Source organism: Cetorhinus maximus, chromosome 20 (genome assembly GCF_964194155.1).
Source record: "Cetorhinus maximus chromosome 20, sCetMax3.hap1.1, whole genome shotgun sequence".
Lineage (NCBI taxonomy): Eukaryota > Metazoa > Chordata > Chondrichthyes > Lamniformes > Cetorhinidae > Cetorhinus > Cetorhinus maximus.
Window position 1 is genome coordinate 36,923,500 of NC_135898.1, and position 19,183 is coordinate 36,942,682.

Below are 19,183 nucleotides of genomic sequence, written 5' to 3' on the forward strand. Positions count from 1 at the left end.
CATAACCATATCAAAAATCAACCACAGAATGATCTACACTGAGGAATAAAACCCAGGTGTATCACTTTAAAAAAAGAGTCAAGGGGAGGTTTAAGTAAATTGGTTAGGGGAAGCGACAACTTTATCCAATTCTTCAGAAGATGATAATTGAAACAACTTTCAAGACAGAATGTCAAGCATGGATAATAAGTACATACCTAGGATTAGCAATAGCAAGTGAGAGTTAACAGTGGCAACCCCCTAAATAGATTTATCAACAGTAAACTAAGGAGAAGAAAATAACCTCTACAGATCCTGCAGGGAGAATGGTGGAGGAATTAATTGGGATGAATTATCAGAGCATGTAAAGAGAACCCTGGAAAAAAGCATATCTCTGAATGCAAAACATAATGGTAAGACATTTATTCAGTACAATAATGGTAGTATCAGTTTGATGTGGTATCGCACTCTTGTCTCCAAGTCAGAAGGTTGTAGCTTCAAGCCCCACTCTGTTAACAAGGCCCAAGCTGGTTGGTGAAACCAAAACCAAGAATCAGAGCTTTTCTTTATTGAGACAATTTATTGACTTGTTCCATCTCACAGCTGTCTTCCCACACAATCCAGTGTCCCAGCTATTCCCTATTTATACTCTTTTAGTAAAACAAAAATCAATAAATTTTAAAAAAATCAAGAGGGGATGGCAGCCCCTGGTGGGACACTTACAAAAATCAACATGTCAAAGGAAACTTAACTAACTAAACCAAAATATAATTTCTGGGGTTGATGATGCACCCCAGTCCCCACAGTGCCCGCCAATTGCAGAAATCCCTCATTTATGTGTGCTCAAGGACAATTAATACCCATCACCTGTTTCTCTTAACCATAATAATGTAATTGGTATTTTAAAAAGCCTTAATAAATGTAATTGATAAGACATTGATACACTCTAGGACACAACCACATCATCTTGGCTGACGCCTCAGAATATTACTAACGCTACTGTCTTTCCAATGGTAGAAGGATGTAAAAAGATCTCTTGTTACTTCTCCAAAGAAAGTTGGGTTTCTGCCAGTGTTTAAGCCAATATTCATCCATCCTTCAACCAACACCACTAAACAGATTTTCTGGCCAAGTATTTCAGTGAAGTTGTGGGACTTTGCTGTGTTATAAACCTACTGTTGTGTTTGTAGAAGAAATAACATTGACTGTACTTCAAAAACAAGAGTAACCCATTGGCTGTAAAGAGCTTTGGGAAAATCTCAAAGGCACCATATAAATGCAGTTCTTTTCCCTCAGTACAAGGACTGTAAGAGAATCAGTGAGAACTTGTAAGATGGTAATGAAGCCAAAACTGATGATGAGTATAAGATAGCTAAAGTACCAAATAGTAACATGCCCTTTCTAAAAAGCATTAACAAGTGGAACTTATGATTTCAACAGAAATGAGATGGAAGTCCTAGACAGGGAAAGTGGGTTGAAAACAAATAAATGGATGATATTTTTCCATGGTTACTGAGAGAGAGACAAGGAATGAGATTTTTGAGACATTGAGCTAAGATTCCCTTCCTTATGCAGCTATCTTGTGAAATGGTAACACAAGATATCTTAATAGCAGTCTTAATAGAGTAATTCAGACACCCAGAGTGAGCACTGTTGGCAGATCTGGCTCCTTGAAAGTGTTGCTCTGGTTAAAGCTGTGTTCAATTCCACCTTGACTCCCAGGAAAATGGGAAATGTTGACAGTAGACATTACCTCCTGCCTTGCTACCTCTCTTTCCTCCTTTAAGGCAGTTGTTAAAACCTAGCTCTTTGACTAAGCTTTTGGTTATCTGACCTGTCCTTGTGTGGCTCAGTGTCATATTTTGTATTAAAATGCTCCTATGAAGCTTCTTGGGCTGTTTTGTTACCTTAAAATGTCAAAGCATAGTTAAAGTTCCAACTCACTATGATTGTAAGATTTGGGCGAAAGACCCAAACTTCAATCTAAATGAGATGTCAGCAGCTAGTTGACAATATGGTAGGCCATTAATTGTGGAATGGCCAACTCTTTGACAGCCTAGAGGTCTTTTATAATGGGAAAATTCCCTGTTCTGTGAGTTGCCAACTGTGAGTTGGTGGGGGAGGGTGAAGGTGTGGAAACTAGTAACTGATATAATTTGACTGGCTGCCTGATTTACACCCGGCTCCATTTCCCGTTCTAATGACTTGCTCACGGCAGTTTTTCACCAGACAAGTTAGGGTCTTCCGACTTCCTATGCTTTTAACCAAAGGCATCCCCAGGGAAGAAGAAGGTAAACCAAATTCTGAGAGAGAGCATTTCTTAGCTGACAGTGGATTCGAAGCAGCGCACCATTCAGGTAACTTTACTGACAAAATGCTCATGGGTTACAATTTCTTCAAAATCCTGTTGATGGATTCCTCGTCCTGTACCATGCCCTAAGACAAGGTTGGTGACTGTGGACTTCCATTGGATTGGTCTATGATTATGCTTGGCAAAGTACTGCAGTGGTTTGCCGTTGCCTTCTGCAGTATGGCTGACCAGGACCCTCCTTATCGCCTGCCATCAGGCGTATTGGAAGGGTTTACAGGCTGATAATGAATCTGTTTGGCCACGTTATGAATGTAAATTCCTTGGCCATCAAGTCCTGAAGTGAGACTTGAATCCGAAGCTTCTGGCCCAGAGGCAGGGACGCTACCAGTGTGCCACAACACTTCACTCATCATTGGATTACCATGTTTTAATTCATTAGCTACCATCCAGCAACCATCCTTTTTTATGTCGAGAGCAGTGAATGGAGAAAATAGTTGGTAGGTTTAGAAGCCTTTCCAAATTGCAGCAATGACTACTCTTCACAAGTGCTTCATTAGCTGTGAAGTGCTTTGGGATGTCCCGAGGTCATGAAAGGTGTGATAAAAATCCAAGTTGTCTTTTCAGTCAGATGAAGGTTATTCACAACTATCCTTTCTTCCTCCCTCTTGTCTCTTAGTCATCTCCCCCCACATACACAAATTACTTACTTCTCTGAACTGATTCATTTTCTTTTCTTTAAAGTAAAAACATCTGTTTTCACAACATAGCTTGGAGGTAAATTTTCTATCCTCCTTTGATGTAAAAAAAGAAAGTGTTTTCCGGGTGGTCTTAGTCTCAACTTTGATTTGGATGCCTTCCAATATCAGAACTGAACAGGGACTTTAGAGGAAATGGAATGTGAGGATTGGCGGTTCCAGACAATAATCTCTTAAAGTGACAGGCATCACAGTGGCTCCTACTTGTCAGATTGAATTACTTTATCTCTGGTATATGTTGTCTGTTTTTAATTTTTTTTAAATTTACCTAATTATTTCCTTTGTTCTTCAATGAAAGAATGAGTTTTTCATTAATATCATACTTTTCATACCCTCGGGCCAGAGTGGTAAAGACACTCACAGCACATTAATTTGTTAAGTGCTGTCAGTGTTGTTCTCCAACCTAGATTGTGTCAAATCCAGGAGTGGGCCTTGAATTCGCAGCCTTCTGAGTAGGATGTGATGGTGCCACCTGCAGCATTCTTTTATTGTTCCCTTATTGAGCATAAGCAAAATAAATATAACATTCAGGAAGTAATTTGAAAGTAAGTTTAATAATTTCATAAGATAGGACATGAAAAGGATGTGAGGCAGTGATATTCAAGTACACAAATCCTGACAGCCAAGTGACAGTGCCAAATGTGTGGGCCTTGTGTCATGGGAACAATAGCATAGTTGTTAAACTATTGGTCTAGTAGTCCAGAGGTCCAGACTAATGATTTAAGAGACATGAGTTCAAGCCCCATCGCAGCAACTGTGAAATTTAAATTCAGCTGATTAAATAAATCTGGAGTAAAAAGCTAACATTGGTAATGGTGATCACGTAACTGCTAAATTGTCATAAAAACCCATCTGGTTCACTGATATCCTTCAGGGAAGGAAATCTGCTGTCCTTACCTGGCTGGGCCTACATGTGACTCCAGACCCAGAACGATATGATTGACCCTTAACCGCTGCCTGAAATAGTCTAGCAAGGTGATTAGAGACAGGCAATAAAAGCTGGCCTTGCCATTGATGCTCACATCCTGTGAATGAATAAAAAGAAAAGGGCCAAATTGCTGGTTAGGCTTCACCTGGGGTAATGTGTCCAAATCCAGGTGCTGCACTTTAGAAAGGATGCTAAGGTCTTGGCAAGGGCGTACAGGAGATTGATTGATTGTAATGGTATTGGGGATGAGGAGCTTAAGTTATGTGGACAGTCTAGAGAAAATGGAGTTATTCTCTTCAGATAGAAAAGATTGAGATGAGATACCACGAAGGTGTCTAAAATTATGAAGAATTTTGATAGAGTGGATGAGGAGAAATTATTTCCAGTGGTGGGTAAGTTGGTAACCAGAGCACACGCATTTAAAATAATTGGCAAAAAAAAGAGCGGGGTGGTGAGAGTCATTTTTTGCACAACTTGCTGTAATCCGGAGAGCACTGCCAGCAAGCATGATGGAAGCAGATTTAGCAGTAACTTTCAAAAGGGAATTGAAAAGGAAAAAAGTAAATGCAGGGCCATGAGGAAAGATCAGCAGAGTGGGTTTAATTGGATCATTCTTTCAAAGAGCCGGTATAGGTACAATGAGTCAAGCAGCCTCCTTCTGCTCTGTATGATTCTATGATTCTAGCTAGTGCCCTTGTGTGTTATAATTCCAACAATTCTGATTATGGTCTTAATATAAACAATTGCATTTAAACAGATGCTTTGAGCTGGAGGATAATGGAAGTTTAAAATGTGTTTGCATGCAAGTCAGACTTAAGAGATCTGAAAGCAACATACTAATCCATTCTCACTTAGAACTCGATAGCCTTGATGAACTAGAGAAGAAACGCATCTGCCGAATTGTCACCAAGGATTTTCCGCAGTATTTTGCTGTCGTCTCTCGGATCAAACAAGAAAGTAATCAGATGGGACCTGAAGGAGGAATGTTGAGCAGCACAACCATTCCACTTGTGCAAGCATCCTTCCCAGAGGGAGCCTTAACCAAGAGGATCAGAGTGGGCCTCCAGGTAATTGGGCATTTAATTTGCCAGGCTAAATACGAGAAAAAAGCTACATTACGACAATTGAATGTCACTTCTGTTCAATTCTGTTGATAGACACTAGGGCGAGGGGGGATTTTTTCAACAGTGTGCAATTCCCAACTGTGTAACCGGGAGTGTGCACCACCCCTCTCCCTTTTTTCCATTTCCCATGTGATTACAATTAAAATTTACCAACTGTCGGTGGTGTGCACAGGAAGCACATGTGATCATGCAGTGGGGAAAGCTTTTCAGTGGTGAAACCCACCATCAGCTGACAAAGCAGCAGCTACAGGCAGGCTATAAAAGAGCCTCCTGGACAAATGAGTCTGCCTCACGGCCACAACTTTCCTGCTGAACTCCATTGCCGTTAACACAAGACTTGAGAGCACATAAGTGGCACAGGGATTTTTCAAAATTTCACTTGTAAGTATTTCATTTTACATTGGTTTTGCTTTATTCACACGTGCATCATCGTTATTTGTTGAGACTATCTTTGTCAGAAAGCTAAATGTGCTGGCATACGTCATTGTTGGCAAGCATCGATGGTTACGGGGGGTTAGGGACATTTCATTTATTGTGGAAGAAACAATGTTGTGTTTTTTGTTCACTTTATTGAATGCTCATATTAGCCTCTAGTGTTGTACTCCTCAATCTGTGGGACATGGTTAAACCTGCGGGCTCAGCTGGCCCTCCCTCCAATGCATTGTAAAGGACATTGCCTGAGAGCACTCTCAGCAGGGATAATTTAAATGTTGTAGGTGAATTCAAAGCCCTGTAAGGACTCTGCCAGCCAATACCCTGAGATGGGCACACATTTGGACAGTAATGACAACCACCCTTCAGGCCTTTAATGTTCTTAGCTTGACTGACTCTTCCCACCACATTTGGGATACCAGGCCCTTCCCAGTTCAATCCTCCCTGCCCCCGACCATATCCTCTGTTCCCCCACCCCCCGGATACCTCTTTCATTCCTCCATGCCCCTGACCCCACTCCATAACCCCCTCTCCACTGACTCAACCTTGCTGGCCCTGAGTCTCCATGCAAGCTGCCGTTCTCCTGCTCCCCTCCCTCATACCGTGGAATTAAACAAGGAAAACCGCTGACCTTCCACACAAATGCACAAAGCCGACTGGTGCGTGCCACCTTTAAACAAACATGAACAAGTGACACGAGATTCCCCTGCGCTGCTGACATTATCCTGAAGGTAGGATGTAATTAAGAAAAGGTTTATGCTAATGAGTATACATGGCATGCAAATGTATTACAAGAACCCCCCACCACAGGCTGCTGTGAGGCTCCACAAACCGCATATACGCTGCTGACTTTGTTGCTGCATCTCAGCCTGTCATTGGGAAATGGAAATTTCACAACTGCCCTAATTAAACACGCCACATTTCCTGGTCTTGTGGGCTCCATAAAATTCCCCCCTGGATTTTCTGACAGGACAGTAACTTAAGACAGAAAGGCAACTAATTGCTTGAAGTAAATGATTTACACAATGTCACTATGTTACATGCTGTGAATGTAGGTGTATCGTAGCCTACTTTGATGGTGACACTGATGCAAATGCTTTAATAAGTCTTTAGTTATCTTGGTGCAGGAGGACATTCAACCATGGAGTACGAAAAGCTGAGGTTCACCAGGATGATGCAGGGATAGGAAACTGTGGTAATGATTAGAGACTTGAGATATAAGGACTATTTCCAGTGAAGCAGAGAAGGCAAAGAAGAGATTCTCTGGATGTTTTTAAAATAAAGAAGCTTTGTTAGGGCGGAAGGGAAAGGCTATTCCTTTGAGCTTCTGAGAGTGCAGGGAAGGTGGGGGGGGGGTGGAATGGGGGAGTGGTTTGGAGTTATCACTAACAAGGCAGGAGTTCATCAATTTAAAGTTATCAGTATCAGTGTGAGGTGCACAGTTCTTAATGCAGAGGAATTATTGATTAATGGAATGCTTTGCCAAGCAGTGTTCGACACAAAGGGAAAATGGTGTGAATATTTGAAGCAGTGTTAAAAAAGAGGCTTTGGTGAGATATGGGGAAGTGAGATCAATATTGGACCGCTACTCCAAACGACTGGCACCAACTTGATGAGTCAATGGCCCTCCTGGGTCATAAACCCTTATGCTTCTATACTAAATGTTAAAGTTTCTCCTCATGTATTTGTAACTATTATTCTGCACGTTGAAATATTTTCCACCAAAATATAAAAATGTAATTGTTCTAAATATTTCAGACTTGACTGCATGCAAATAGTTATATGGCTGAAGAATTTAATATAAACACTGGGCTAATTTTGTCATCCCATTCTGCCAGTAATGTAGTGTGTTAAAAGGGAGCTTGGGAAAAGATCAGGCTACAACATTGCAGCCCCCAATTCTTCCAACCCACGCTTCCTGTGAGTGGGACTCTCTTCTGGAGCTCAGGATTCCATTTGGTAATCTCAAGTGGGTGGCTGTCTGTTGATCAGCAAATCTGTACTGGCAAAGCTCCTGCATTCTCTAAAAATGCTGTAGTGACTATTCAGAAAAAAATTCCCTTCCTGTGGGATACTCAATACACTACAGCTGCGGATTTGGCCATTTTAGCCAGTTTTTGCTGAGTTTCTATTTTGAAAGCAAATAAAAAACTTAACTGGAGCAATGCTACCATGCAATCATATTTTCGTAGGAAATACACAACGCAACCTGAGTATGATCTCATGCAGTTCTGTATTGACTTACTCGTTCCAGCCCTGACTGCAGGGATTAGTGATGCTTTGGACGTGTCCGCCTGATCAGTAAGGTGATGGTTTCTGGGTTTGGAAACTTGGGGCACCACTGCACATGCAGCGAATGTCTTGCACTATACTTGCAACGGTATGCTGGTGCTGAAAGACCAGGAGGAACTAAGGGTATTCACTTTTACTGTGGTTACACAGACTTGTGCGAAATCGTGTTGTCAGCTCAAGAACTTGACTTTGCCAGCAGTAACTGAAAACTAGAACGCCGAAACGCACGATGCTATGAAATGGGAGTGAATTCTGGAAGGTTATATTGACCCCAGGTGTTGGTACACAGCAAATGTAGTTTGTGGCCATCATGTGGCCACCACCTCTGCCCAGCCCCTGCTGGCACATGACTGATCTTCACTTGATCTTACACAGCACGTTTGGCATTAAGTGACTTGATTATATTGTTAATGGTCTATTTCCCCTTCCTCTCCCTCCCGTTTATCACATTCCTGTTTGTGGGAGCTTGCTGGGTGCACAATGGCTGCTGTGTTTCCCACGTTGCAACAATAACAACACTTCGAAAATACTTCATTGTGGTATCTCAGTGTGTAGCACCCTTGCTTCTGAATTAGAGTTTTATGGCCTTAAATCCTGCTCTAGGGACTTGAGCCCAAAATCCAGGCTGAAACTCAAGTATGCTGTCAGAGGGGCCATTTTTCTGACATTCATTCTAGATGGCGCATTTCCCTTTGTCCTCTCGTGATTACAGTGCTATTTCGTAGAGCCATGCTGTGCTTGAATTATTTCCTACATTACAGCAGTTACTACACTTCAGAAGTACTTTATTGGTTGTAAATTCCTTTGCGACTTCCTGAGGTTGTAAGAGTACTACATAAATCTTTCATGTGGTGCTATTCCAAGAAGCAGGTTTACCAGTAATGGAGCACCAAGATCCACTCCCTCGAGGTGGGTTTCCATAGTGTTGCTGGAAGGATACCACTGGACCAGCAACAGAAATGGTTACCAATACCCCTGACAGCTTCTCAGTCACAGGCTTGGAGATGAGCTCCTTCAGTGGCCACAAGGCAATGGGCTAGTGACCAGAAATGGTGGTGTACTTTGCTACTTGGAGTAAACAGTACCCATTGTCCTGGTGCCTGCCCACAATGTAGCATGGCCAGTCTGGACTTCTCAGGAACCGCTCGATGCAGAAACATGATTCTAAGAACCAAGTCTACAGACAGTAAAGGTCTTAATCTCACAAGAGGCTGCATTGATGGGGACATAACTCCACCTAGCATTCCAGTTATTTTTCTTTTACAAAAGCCCAATTTGATATAACCTCTGAAGTTGCTTGGCAAAAATTTCTGAAGTGTTCAGATTTTACCTTCAACCCTACCCTGCCCATTCAATGTAATTTGAGGAAGGTGATACAATTCACTGTTCATGCTTGCAAATCCTTTGGACCCTCTCCAATTCTGAGTTCATCATTCTGACTAATTTGGCATGCTTCTGCCCATTTCCAGATATGCACAGCTGTTACTGATGGATTTGCCAAGTTTCCTTAGGAGCAAATCTTTTGGAATGACTTGCATAGCTGAAGGCTAGCAGGCAGTAAAGAGCAAAGCCTAGCGCTTCCTATTGCAATCTAAGACTTCCTTCTCTTCCACACATTAATTTATTCATCTGCCGTGTACTTTACATTGCGCCTTTTCCTGACTGACTCTCTGCTTGTACCACAAAGTAAATTCACGGATCCCACAGTCAAAGCGGGAATCTTCCCTTAAAGGAAACGTAGGCCGGAGAATCAGTACTAAAGTGATGTAGCCCTATTGGTGACCAGCAGCCTCTTGGACTGTGGCCCCAAATCGAAGCACAAGATCCATGAATTAACCCTTACAGATTGGGTCCTCTTTTCATAACAGTGGTTATGTAGTTTCCAGTGTCAAGCACACAGTCCTGGCTCCAATCTCAAACTGGTGCCATTACATAATTAAGTCACCATGTACAGAGGTACACATTAATGCTGTTGTGGACTGAGATGTTGGCTGTACATGTATGTCAAAATAAAACACATGCCTGCTGAGCTGAGGAGTACCCTGCTTTCAAAAAGAATCCTTTGAAGATAACCTTTGGATGTGCATCTCTGCATCCAAGTGCTGTACAAATATCTTGAGGTGACATTACAATAATGTAGTCTTAATGCCAACTTCGCATTGGTGTTTTGCTCCAGTAGATTGACAAACTCTGGGCCTTTCTGCTCTCCCAGCAGGAGGATACTCTGAGTGGATATGATAGATGTCTTTAAAGTTATGAAAGGTTTAGACAATTTACATCCAAATAAACTGGCAAGTACAGGGCACAAGCCCAAAGTCACATTTACGAATTACTACAGGTTTTTAGAAAGGAATAGACTAAGTAAAGTGAGTAGTAGCGAGTGTTGGTCCTCTAGAGAGTGAGAATGGGAGTTAATAGTAGATGATAAGGAAATGGTGGATGAAATGTACAAATATTTTGCTTCTGTCTTCACTATAGAAGATACAAAAAACATTCCAATAATAGCTGTAAATCAGGAGGTGGAAGGGAGAAGGGAACTTGGTGAAATTGCAATTACTAGGGAAGCGGCACTGAGCAAACTGATGGAGCTGCAGGCTGACAAGGGTCCTGATGGACTTCATCCTAGGGTGTTAAAAGCAGTGGCTAATGAGGTAGTAGATGTGTTGGTATTAATTTTTGAAAATTTGCTGGATTCTGGAAAGGTTCCATCAGATTGAAAAGTAGCAAATATAACCCCTCTATTCAAGAAGGCAGGGAGGCAGGAAATTTTAGGCCAGTTGGCTTGACATCTTTTGTGAGGAAGGTGTTAGAATCGATTACTAAGTGGGTTATAGCTGGGCAATTGGAAAAACTCAAGGTAATCGGGAAGAGTCGGTATGGTTTTGTGAAAGGGAAATCATGTTTAACCAATTTACTGGAGTTTTTTGAAGGAGTAACATGCGCTGTTAATAGAAGGGAGCCTGTAGACATACTGTACTTGGATTTCCAGGAGGCATTTGATAAGGTGCCACATCAAAGGTTATTGCAGAAAATAAAAGCTCATGGTGTAGGGGGTAACATATTAGCCTGGATAGAATATTGGCTGGCTGGCAGAAAACAGAGAGTATGCATAAATGCATCTTTTTCTCATTGGCAGGATGTGACAAGTGGCGTCCTGCAAGGGTTTGTACTGGGGCTTCAACTTTTTACAATTTCTGTATGCAGTTTTGTTCTCTTTATTTAAGGAAGGATGTAAATGCATTGGAGGGGGTTCAGAGGAAGTTTACTAAATTGATATCTGGAATGAACAGGAGTGTCTTTTGAGGAAAGGTTGGACAGACTGGGTTTGTTTCCACTGGAGTTTAGAAGAGTGAGGGATGACTTGATTGAAGTATATAAGACCCTGAACAGTCTCGTCAAGGTGAACGTGGAAAGGATGTTTCCTCTTGTGGGTGAGTCCAGAACTAGGGGGCACTAATTTTAAAATTAAGGGTAACCTTTTTAAGACAGAGATGAGGAGAATTTTTTTTTTCTGTGAGGGTTGTGTGACTTTGGAACTCTCTGCCTTAGAAGGGCGTTGGAAGAGGAGTTATTGAATATTTTTAAGGCGGAGATAGATTCTTGTTAGGCAAGGGAATCTTAACTATCGGGGTAGATGGGAATGTGGAATTTGAAACACAAACAGATCAGGCATGATCTTATTGAATGGCGGAGCAGGCTCAAGGAGCTGAATGGCCTACATTTGCTTGTATTTTGTATGTTCGTAAATTAAGGATGACAGAAAAAAATGGGAACTGTTGGAAGAACATATTTTTAACTGGTAAGTGATAAATATGTGGAACAGATTACTGGCTGCTAGAACAAAAAGCGTCAATGGGATTCATGAAGGAAGTTAGACAGATTTGTGAGTGTAATGGGACTCACGGTTATTAGAAATGCATCTTGGGAGTACTGTGGATAGGTAGGCCAATGGTCCCTTTACCTGCCTGATACTGTTATTGTGTCAATGGGGTGGTTTAAAAGGACATTTTGGAGGAGTCATATGTGTCCATGATTCCAATGTGTTACCACTTTAATTGTAACTTTAAGCCACTTGTCAAGTACAGAAAATTTCCTAACTGTTCCCTTTGTTCCGGAGGTGCCTGTTGAAAATAACTGTGCATCACAGAGCACATAGGTTTTAAGCTCTGAGATCCTTCCTTTGTTTATTATCAACTGACGTGTGGTGGCAAATGTGACCCTTATTATCCAGCTTTAATGTTGGTTTGTGCTTATTCCACAGGCCCAGCCAGTCCCAGACGACCTTGTCAAAAAGATCCTTGGGAACCGAGCCACGTTTAGCCCCATTGTAACTGTGGAACCCAGGAGGAGGAAATTCCACAAACCTATTACTATGACAATTCCAGTGCCACCTGCATCAGGAGGAGATGTTTCAAATGGATATAGGGGGGATACGCCAAGCCTCAGGCTGTTGTGTAGTATAACAGGTTGGTTTGCCCTAACCCTGTTCTGCACATAACCATTTGAAGTGCCAATATTTTCTAAGCATGAAATAGTTTGTCGATCATTTTTATTGTGCAGTGCAAGTCAAATATATAATTTTCCTATTCATCCTCAGAATGTGACATTGCTGGCTAGGCCAGCATTTATTACCCATCCCTAATTGCCCTTAAGAAGGTAGAGGTGAGCCGCCCTCTCGAATCACAGTAGTCTATGTGGTGTAGGCACACCCACAGTGCTGCTAGGGAGGGAGTTCAGGATTTTTACCCAGCGACAGTGAAGGAATGGCGATACATTTCCAAGTCAGGATGGTGAGTGGCTTGGAGGGGAACTTCCAGGTGGTGGTGTTTCCATGCAGCTGCTGCCCTTGTCCTTCTAGATGTTAGAGGTCGCATGTTTAGAAAGTGCTGTTGAAGAAGCCTTGGCGAGTTGCTGCAGTGGATCTTGTAGATGGCCCACAGTACATCTTAAGTTGGGGGGAGTGGATGTTTAAGGTGGTGGATGGGTGTCAGTCAAGTCCTGGTCCTGGACCTGGATGCTATTGAGCCTCTTGAGTGTTGTTGCAGCTTCAGCTGTCCAGGCAAGTGGAGAATATTCCATCACACTGCTGACTTATTAAACACTAATGTTTTTACAATCCAGCCTGGGATGCTAAGCCTTTACAATGTTGTACCAGTATTCTTTGAACTTTTTTCTGGACAGGTAGTTGTGATGAATGTGGCAATAAACAAGCAAATTTTCTATAGGTTCCGTATTTGGACCTGTAGGTTTAATCCACAGGTGTTTAATATTCCAGGTGTAATATTCATTAGTCTGTTGGAGAATATTATCATTGTTTTACCGTGATGTGACCAGAAGCCCTCATTGGCCCTGACTGCTTGTTCTGATGTTTTCTCTCTTTACTTGATAGGAGGCACATCACCTGCTCAGTGGGAAGAGATAACAGGGACAACACCATTAACCTTTGTGAACGAAGCAGTTTCTTTCACGACAAATGTTTCAGCCAGGTACAATTTTCCAAAGAATTTCATGGCACCCGCTCCCTTAAAAAGCATCCCAACCTTGTTAGCAGTAGGGCACAATGGATGTGCCTTCAAGTTAAAAATACTACCCACCCAATTTGCCTAATCTAACTGTCTGGGTAATAAGCAATGAAAATGGCCAAACTACTTCTTCAAGCCAGTTAGCAAAGCAGAGATGTATGAGAAAATAATTTTACTATTGTAAAAAGGGGACAGTTAGTCAGGAACCCCTGTTTGTATTCTTACTGTTACCGTATACGTGCAAGCATATGTTCTGCCTGAATGGTATTTTAATATTTCAGTTTTTAAAATGAACGGCCATCATGGTTCATTCTGTAAGTGATCTGTCATATCAGAACTGTCATGATGTTATTTAGATTCTGATTCTAATACTCACTGTTTAAAGTTAAATTTAATTTAACTGGGAGTTCAATTTCTTTTGAACACTGAATTCCCACTTTGCTATTTTGTTAATGTTGTTTAATTTCAATCATTGAATAATTCTTAGTGTCTGAGTTATCAGGATTGGACTGCATCCCTCCAGGTTGCTGAGATTTTTAAGAGCCTGAAAACTTGTGTTTCCTGTTACGTGAGTGAAATAAGTAGCCAGGAATGACATGAAGCCACTTCTATAGTACTGAGGTGAGGGAAACTCTGACCTGACAAGCCAGTTAGCTTCTTCCTCACCCCTTACATTCAGAATTCAGGATTGAAATGGCAATTTGACATCATTTGTTTGGATGGAGAAGGGAAGGAGATCACTTTGGGATACTGGCCCGTTAAGAATGCCCCCACCCCCAGCGGAGTTATTTTGAACTGCCTCTGAACCATCAGATACAGACCTGGTGCTGAGCCCTCTCTTCTCATTTTTCCTCCTCTTTATACCTACTGGAATACCTTTTCAACCTCTCCACTTGTATTGTCACAGTTTGTAATTATTGCCATTTGCCTAAGTTCCATAAAGATTAAACAAAGTTCCTTTGTTTATTTGAAGTCGGGATTTAGAAGGTCCCATTTTTTTTTTTTGACACCAAATAGCTTGGGCCCCACTTTGCCTCTGCTTGATTTCCAGATTTGTATCCTTTCAATATGCCCAATGCTCACATTATTTACATTGTTTACTGATAATATATGATTTTCAGAACAGCAAAACCTGCACCAAATTCAACTATAATGTCTCCTTGTGACCATTGTATTCACTGGAAAGCAGCCATGGGCACAACCAAACAAGAAAGACTCATCCGTTTCTACTACACCTCTAGATTCCAGGGTTGCCAACTCTGATCAGATATATTCCTGGAGGTTTCATCACATGACCACCTGTCTCCAACACCCCACCTGGCCAGACAGCCTTTTATTCCCCCATCACCTCCAATATTATTGTAACTAAAATAAATGAAAGTGTCCAAAGAAAAATGGGGTAAAGAAACACAATTTTGATTTAATTTAATGCTCCACTTTCTTCTGAGTGTTGCTTGGCAGTGCCCTGGAGATTAATATTTAATTCCTGGAGACTGCTGAAGGATTGCTAACCCTGCTACATTTGTGTATCTGCATTTTTTTTGATATAAGAATGAGCACCATGGAGCAGATAGTTTCAAGTGACAGTTTTCATACATGAATAGAATTGAAAATTCCTGCAGTTTTGAGGAAAAACCAAACCCTGGGAATGCGGGATACTCCCAAACTGCGACTTTACCAGAAGACTGCTTCTTTGATTCCGTACAGATAATTATCAACCTCCACAGTGGGAAGAAATGAGACGAGTCCTGATAAAAAATGCCTGATAAAATATTCATGTGACCTAGTTTCGAAAGTAATTTGCGGCCTCCCATTTTGAATGATCTCGTGTGTTGACTGTGTGCCAAGCTCTAAAGGTCTCAATGAACTTCATGTTTGTGTAATTTCATGCACAGATTTTGGCTTGTCGACTGCCATCAGGTGCCAGAAACTGTTAGTTTGGCCACGCAGCTCTACAGGGAATTAATCTGTGTCCCGTACATGGCCAAATTTGTTGTATTTGCCAAGATGCATGACCCTGTGGAAGCCCGCCTGCGTTGCTTCTGCATGACTGACGATAAAGTTGACAAGACATTGGAGCAGCAGGAAAACTTCACTGAAGTGGCCCGAAGCAAGGACATCGAGGTACAGTCTCACTTTCCCCTCCGCCTTTCTTTTTTGTCCATGTGAAGCAGCAATCTGCCGTCTCTTGCCGTTGCCGCAGATCGGCCTGTGTTACTTTGCATGTGGGCGCGTGACCAACTTCTGGATCTCTGCTTTAAATTTGGACTTTGTTTTTTTTTTGTTTTGTCTGCTTTCTGTTGTGATGCTACACAGTGAAAAGGATTTGATCGGGTAGCTACAGAACAACTGTTTCACCTGATCGGGTCACTGTTTAAAAATAAGGGGTCACTCATTTAAGACAATGTTGAGGAGAATTTTTTTTCTGAGGGTGGTGAGTCCTTGGAACTCTCTTCCTCAAAAGGCGGTGGAAGCAGAGCCTTTGAATATTTTTAAGGCAGAGCTAGATAGAGTCTTGATTCACAAAGGGGTGAAAGGTTATCGGGGGTTGGTAGGAATGTGAGGTTGAGGTTGTCATCCGATCAGCCATGATCTTACTGAATGACGGAGCAGGCTCGAAGGGCCAAGTGACCGACTCCTGCTCCTAATTTGTATGTTCATATGTAATCAAGAATGTGGGGATGATCTTAAAATTAGAGCCGGGTCATTGAGGAAGAAAAATGGAGAATAAAACACTTTTTCACAGAAAGGGCGGCAAAAATCTGGAACTCTTCTTCTCTCAAAAGGCTGCTGTGGGTAATTGGAACTGTCAAGACTGAGGTTGATAGATTTTTGTTTGGTAAGGGTATTGAGGGTTATGGAGCTAAGGTAGGTAAATGGAGTTGAGTACAGATGATTGTGGTCTAATATTAGAACCGCCTCATGCACCTGAATGGCCTACACCTGTTGCTCATGTTTTAAATAAAATACTTGATTTCAATTCTCCCCTTCCCATTTATAGCTTAGGAGGGTCTGGGCTTTAGTCGAGTGGACAGGCTGCCTCCAGCTGGTGGCACCGGGGCATGCTTGCCTTGAGAAGGAACCCTTATCCTTTCTCGTTAATTTCCCATTCTGCGACTCAGTTACAGCCCTCCTCCATTGGCCCAGCTGTAATTTTAAGATCATGCACACATTCTTGATACCCTGATCAGAGGAAACATTTTATCCCAATCGAATCCAGTTCTGCACCTGGTACCTGGGCCATGATTGTTTGTTTACAATCGACACAAGCCCCAGGGTGAATGTTGGTGGATTCTCTAGGTAATGTTCCACTGTATGAATAGGCATCTCATTAAGTTATTTCAAGTCAGTTTTGAGAAATGTGGTAGAGGTTTTGCTTTTTTTTGTCTGGGGCAGAGGCTTAATGGGATTTCAAACAGTTTCATCTTTAAAGATCACTTTCATTTCATAAATTTCTGAAAATGGATTTGTCAAAATGACTGACACATTTCTTCAGTCACAGTTTGCGCTTATTTGTAATCTTGCCAACAGGTGCTTGAAGGTAAACCCATCTTTGTGGATTGCTATGGAAACCTAGCTCCTCTAGCCAAAGCAGGCCAGCAGCTGGTGTTCAACTTTTATGCTTTCAAAGAAAATAGATTGCCATTCGGTGTGAAGGTGAGAAAGCAACAACAACTTATTTTTATTTACATGGCATCTTTAATGTGAGAATGACATCCCACAGCACTTCACAGGACTGTAACCAGACAAAACATGATACTGAGCCAAAGGAGGACATATTGGGACAGGTGGCAAAAATCTTGTTTTTTTTTAAATTTGTTCGTGGGATGTGGGCATCACTGGCTAGGCCATCCCTAATTGCCCTTACTTGGAGGGCATTTTTAAGAGTCAATCACGTTGCTGTCACATGTAGGCCAGACCAGGTGAGGACAGCAGATTTCCTTCCATAAAGGGCATTAATGAACTGGATGGATTTTTACGACAATCAACAATGGTTTCATGGTCATTAGACTTTTAATTCCAAATATTTATTGAATTCAAATTTGAACCCACATCTCCAGAGCATTACCCTGAGTCTCTGGATTGCCAGTCCAGTGACAACGCCACTACACCACCGCCTCCCCACTTAAGGATAGTTTGGCTCAGTTGGTTGTTAATAGAATCCAAGCTGGTTGGTGAAGTCGAAACCAAGACATAGAGCTTTCCTTTATCAAGAGAATTTATTGACTTCTTCAGTGTCTCATCTGTACATTCCTACCTAGAGTTCCAGCTATACCCTATTTATGTACTTTTAAGCCCAAAATAAAATAATTAACAAATTGATAGCCCCTTTAAGGGGCACCCTCTATTTATACGTGCTCAAAACACTTAATAAGCAATGCCCTTCACCAGTGTATCTTAACAATATAATTGATAGACCATTATTAACATTGATAGCACTCTTATTTGTGAGCCAATTGTCATAGATTCAAGCATTGCCACAGAATTCAGCATGTGATTTAGGCTGACACCAAGATGCATTGTCAGAGGGGCCATATTTTGGATGTAGTGCTGAACCAACATTTAATTTGTCAGTTTAGGTGGATGTAAAAGATCCAATGCTACTATTCAAAGAAAAGCAGATAGTTTTTCCAGCATCCTGGCCAACATTCATCCCTCAGCTAACACCATCAGAGACAAATCAACTGTTCATAAAGAGGCATTAGGACAGATGACCAAGAATTTGGTCAAAAAACGTAAGTTTTAAGGAGTGTCTTAAAAGGAGGAAAGTGAGGCAGAGAGGTTTAGGGAGATAAATCCAGAGTTTAAGACTCAGACAGATGGAGACATGGCTGTCAGTAGTGGGGTGAATGGAGTGGGGGGATGCACAAGAGAGACAGCAGCAACAATCACCACTTTGTTAGGCTAATGTATTCAGCAGAGGTTTATTTTGTTCATGAATGCTTCAATGCCAAACACTTCTCTCGTGACCTCTGCCCCAAGCAAAGCATAATAGAGACTTTGTATAAACGAGCTGAGGGAAAAGCACGTGGGCCTTTGTCTGAAGCTATGTATCTATTTCCCAAATTGAAACTCCTTCTAAATGTGCGTTCGCTAACATGCTGTGAGAGATGCAATCTGTGTGCTATTTTTAAATGATAACTTAATGGCCTTTCATTTAAACTCCATTTGACGATGAAGGATGTAGTGACCAGTCTAATGCACTTCCAGTTTGAAACTTGTTGACATTAAAATATCAATTTATTTTTATAGCTGTTTGAAAGCAAGATGAGAATGCTGCCATACAAAAAAAACTTAGCCTGATGCTGAGTAAAGAGCTCTTTTATCAAGGTGCCAGTGATTTGCATTAATATTGCTCGTTTGATGTCCTTAGAGTTTCCCAAGGTGCTTTACAGCCAATGAAGTACTTTTAAACTGGAGTCATTGTTTTATTGTGGGGAAGGACAACAGCCAATTGTGCACAGCAAGATCGCACAAACAGCAATGTGGTGATGAGCAGATAATTGGTTTTAGTGCTGTTGGTTTAGGGATAAATGTTGGCCAGGCCACAGAGGAGATCTTCCCTGCTCTTGTTTCAAGGAGCTCCAAGGGAACTTTTAAGTCCACCTAAAAGGGCGAATTGTTCTCCTGCCTAATATCTCACCAGAAAGAGGTGATAGCCAGCGGCACGGATCTCCCTCAGCGCTGTGTTGGAGTGTCAGCTCAGATCGTGTGCTGAAGTCTCTGGAGTGGGACTTAATGATGGATGCTGGTGCAGAGCAATGCAACTTCTTCGGTTTCAGGGGCCCAGTGTCGACATCAAACATTACTGGGTCAAGTCGCCCTTTGCTGTCCCGATA

At 41.8% G+C, this 19,183-nt stretch overlaps 1 protein-coding gene across 9 annotated transcripts in view; it reads left to right on the forward strand.

Annotated features, from left to right (window-relative positions):
- Positions 1 to 19,183, forward strand: part of ank3b (ankyrin 3b) — an 813,000-nt gene that overhangs the window by 738,006 nt on the left and 55,811 nt on the right. For all 9 annotated transcript variants that reach the window (XM_078565894.1, XM_078565900.1, XM_078565892.1 and 6 more), the window contains 5 exons: positions 4,829 to 5,040; positions 12,083 to 12,287; positions 13,211 to 13,307; positions 15,239 to 15,467; positions 16,875 to 17,000. In XM_078565894.1, the coding sequence (XP_078422020.1) occupies positions 4,829 to 5,040; positions 12,083 to 12,287; positions 13,211 to 13,307; positions 15,239 to 15,467; positions 16,875 to 17,000 (869 nt within the window). The remainder of the gene's footprint in view (positions 1 to 4,828; positions 5,041 to 12,082; positions 12,288 to 13,210; positions 13,308 to 15,238; positions 15,468 to 16,874; positions 17,001 to 19,183) is intronic.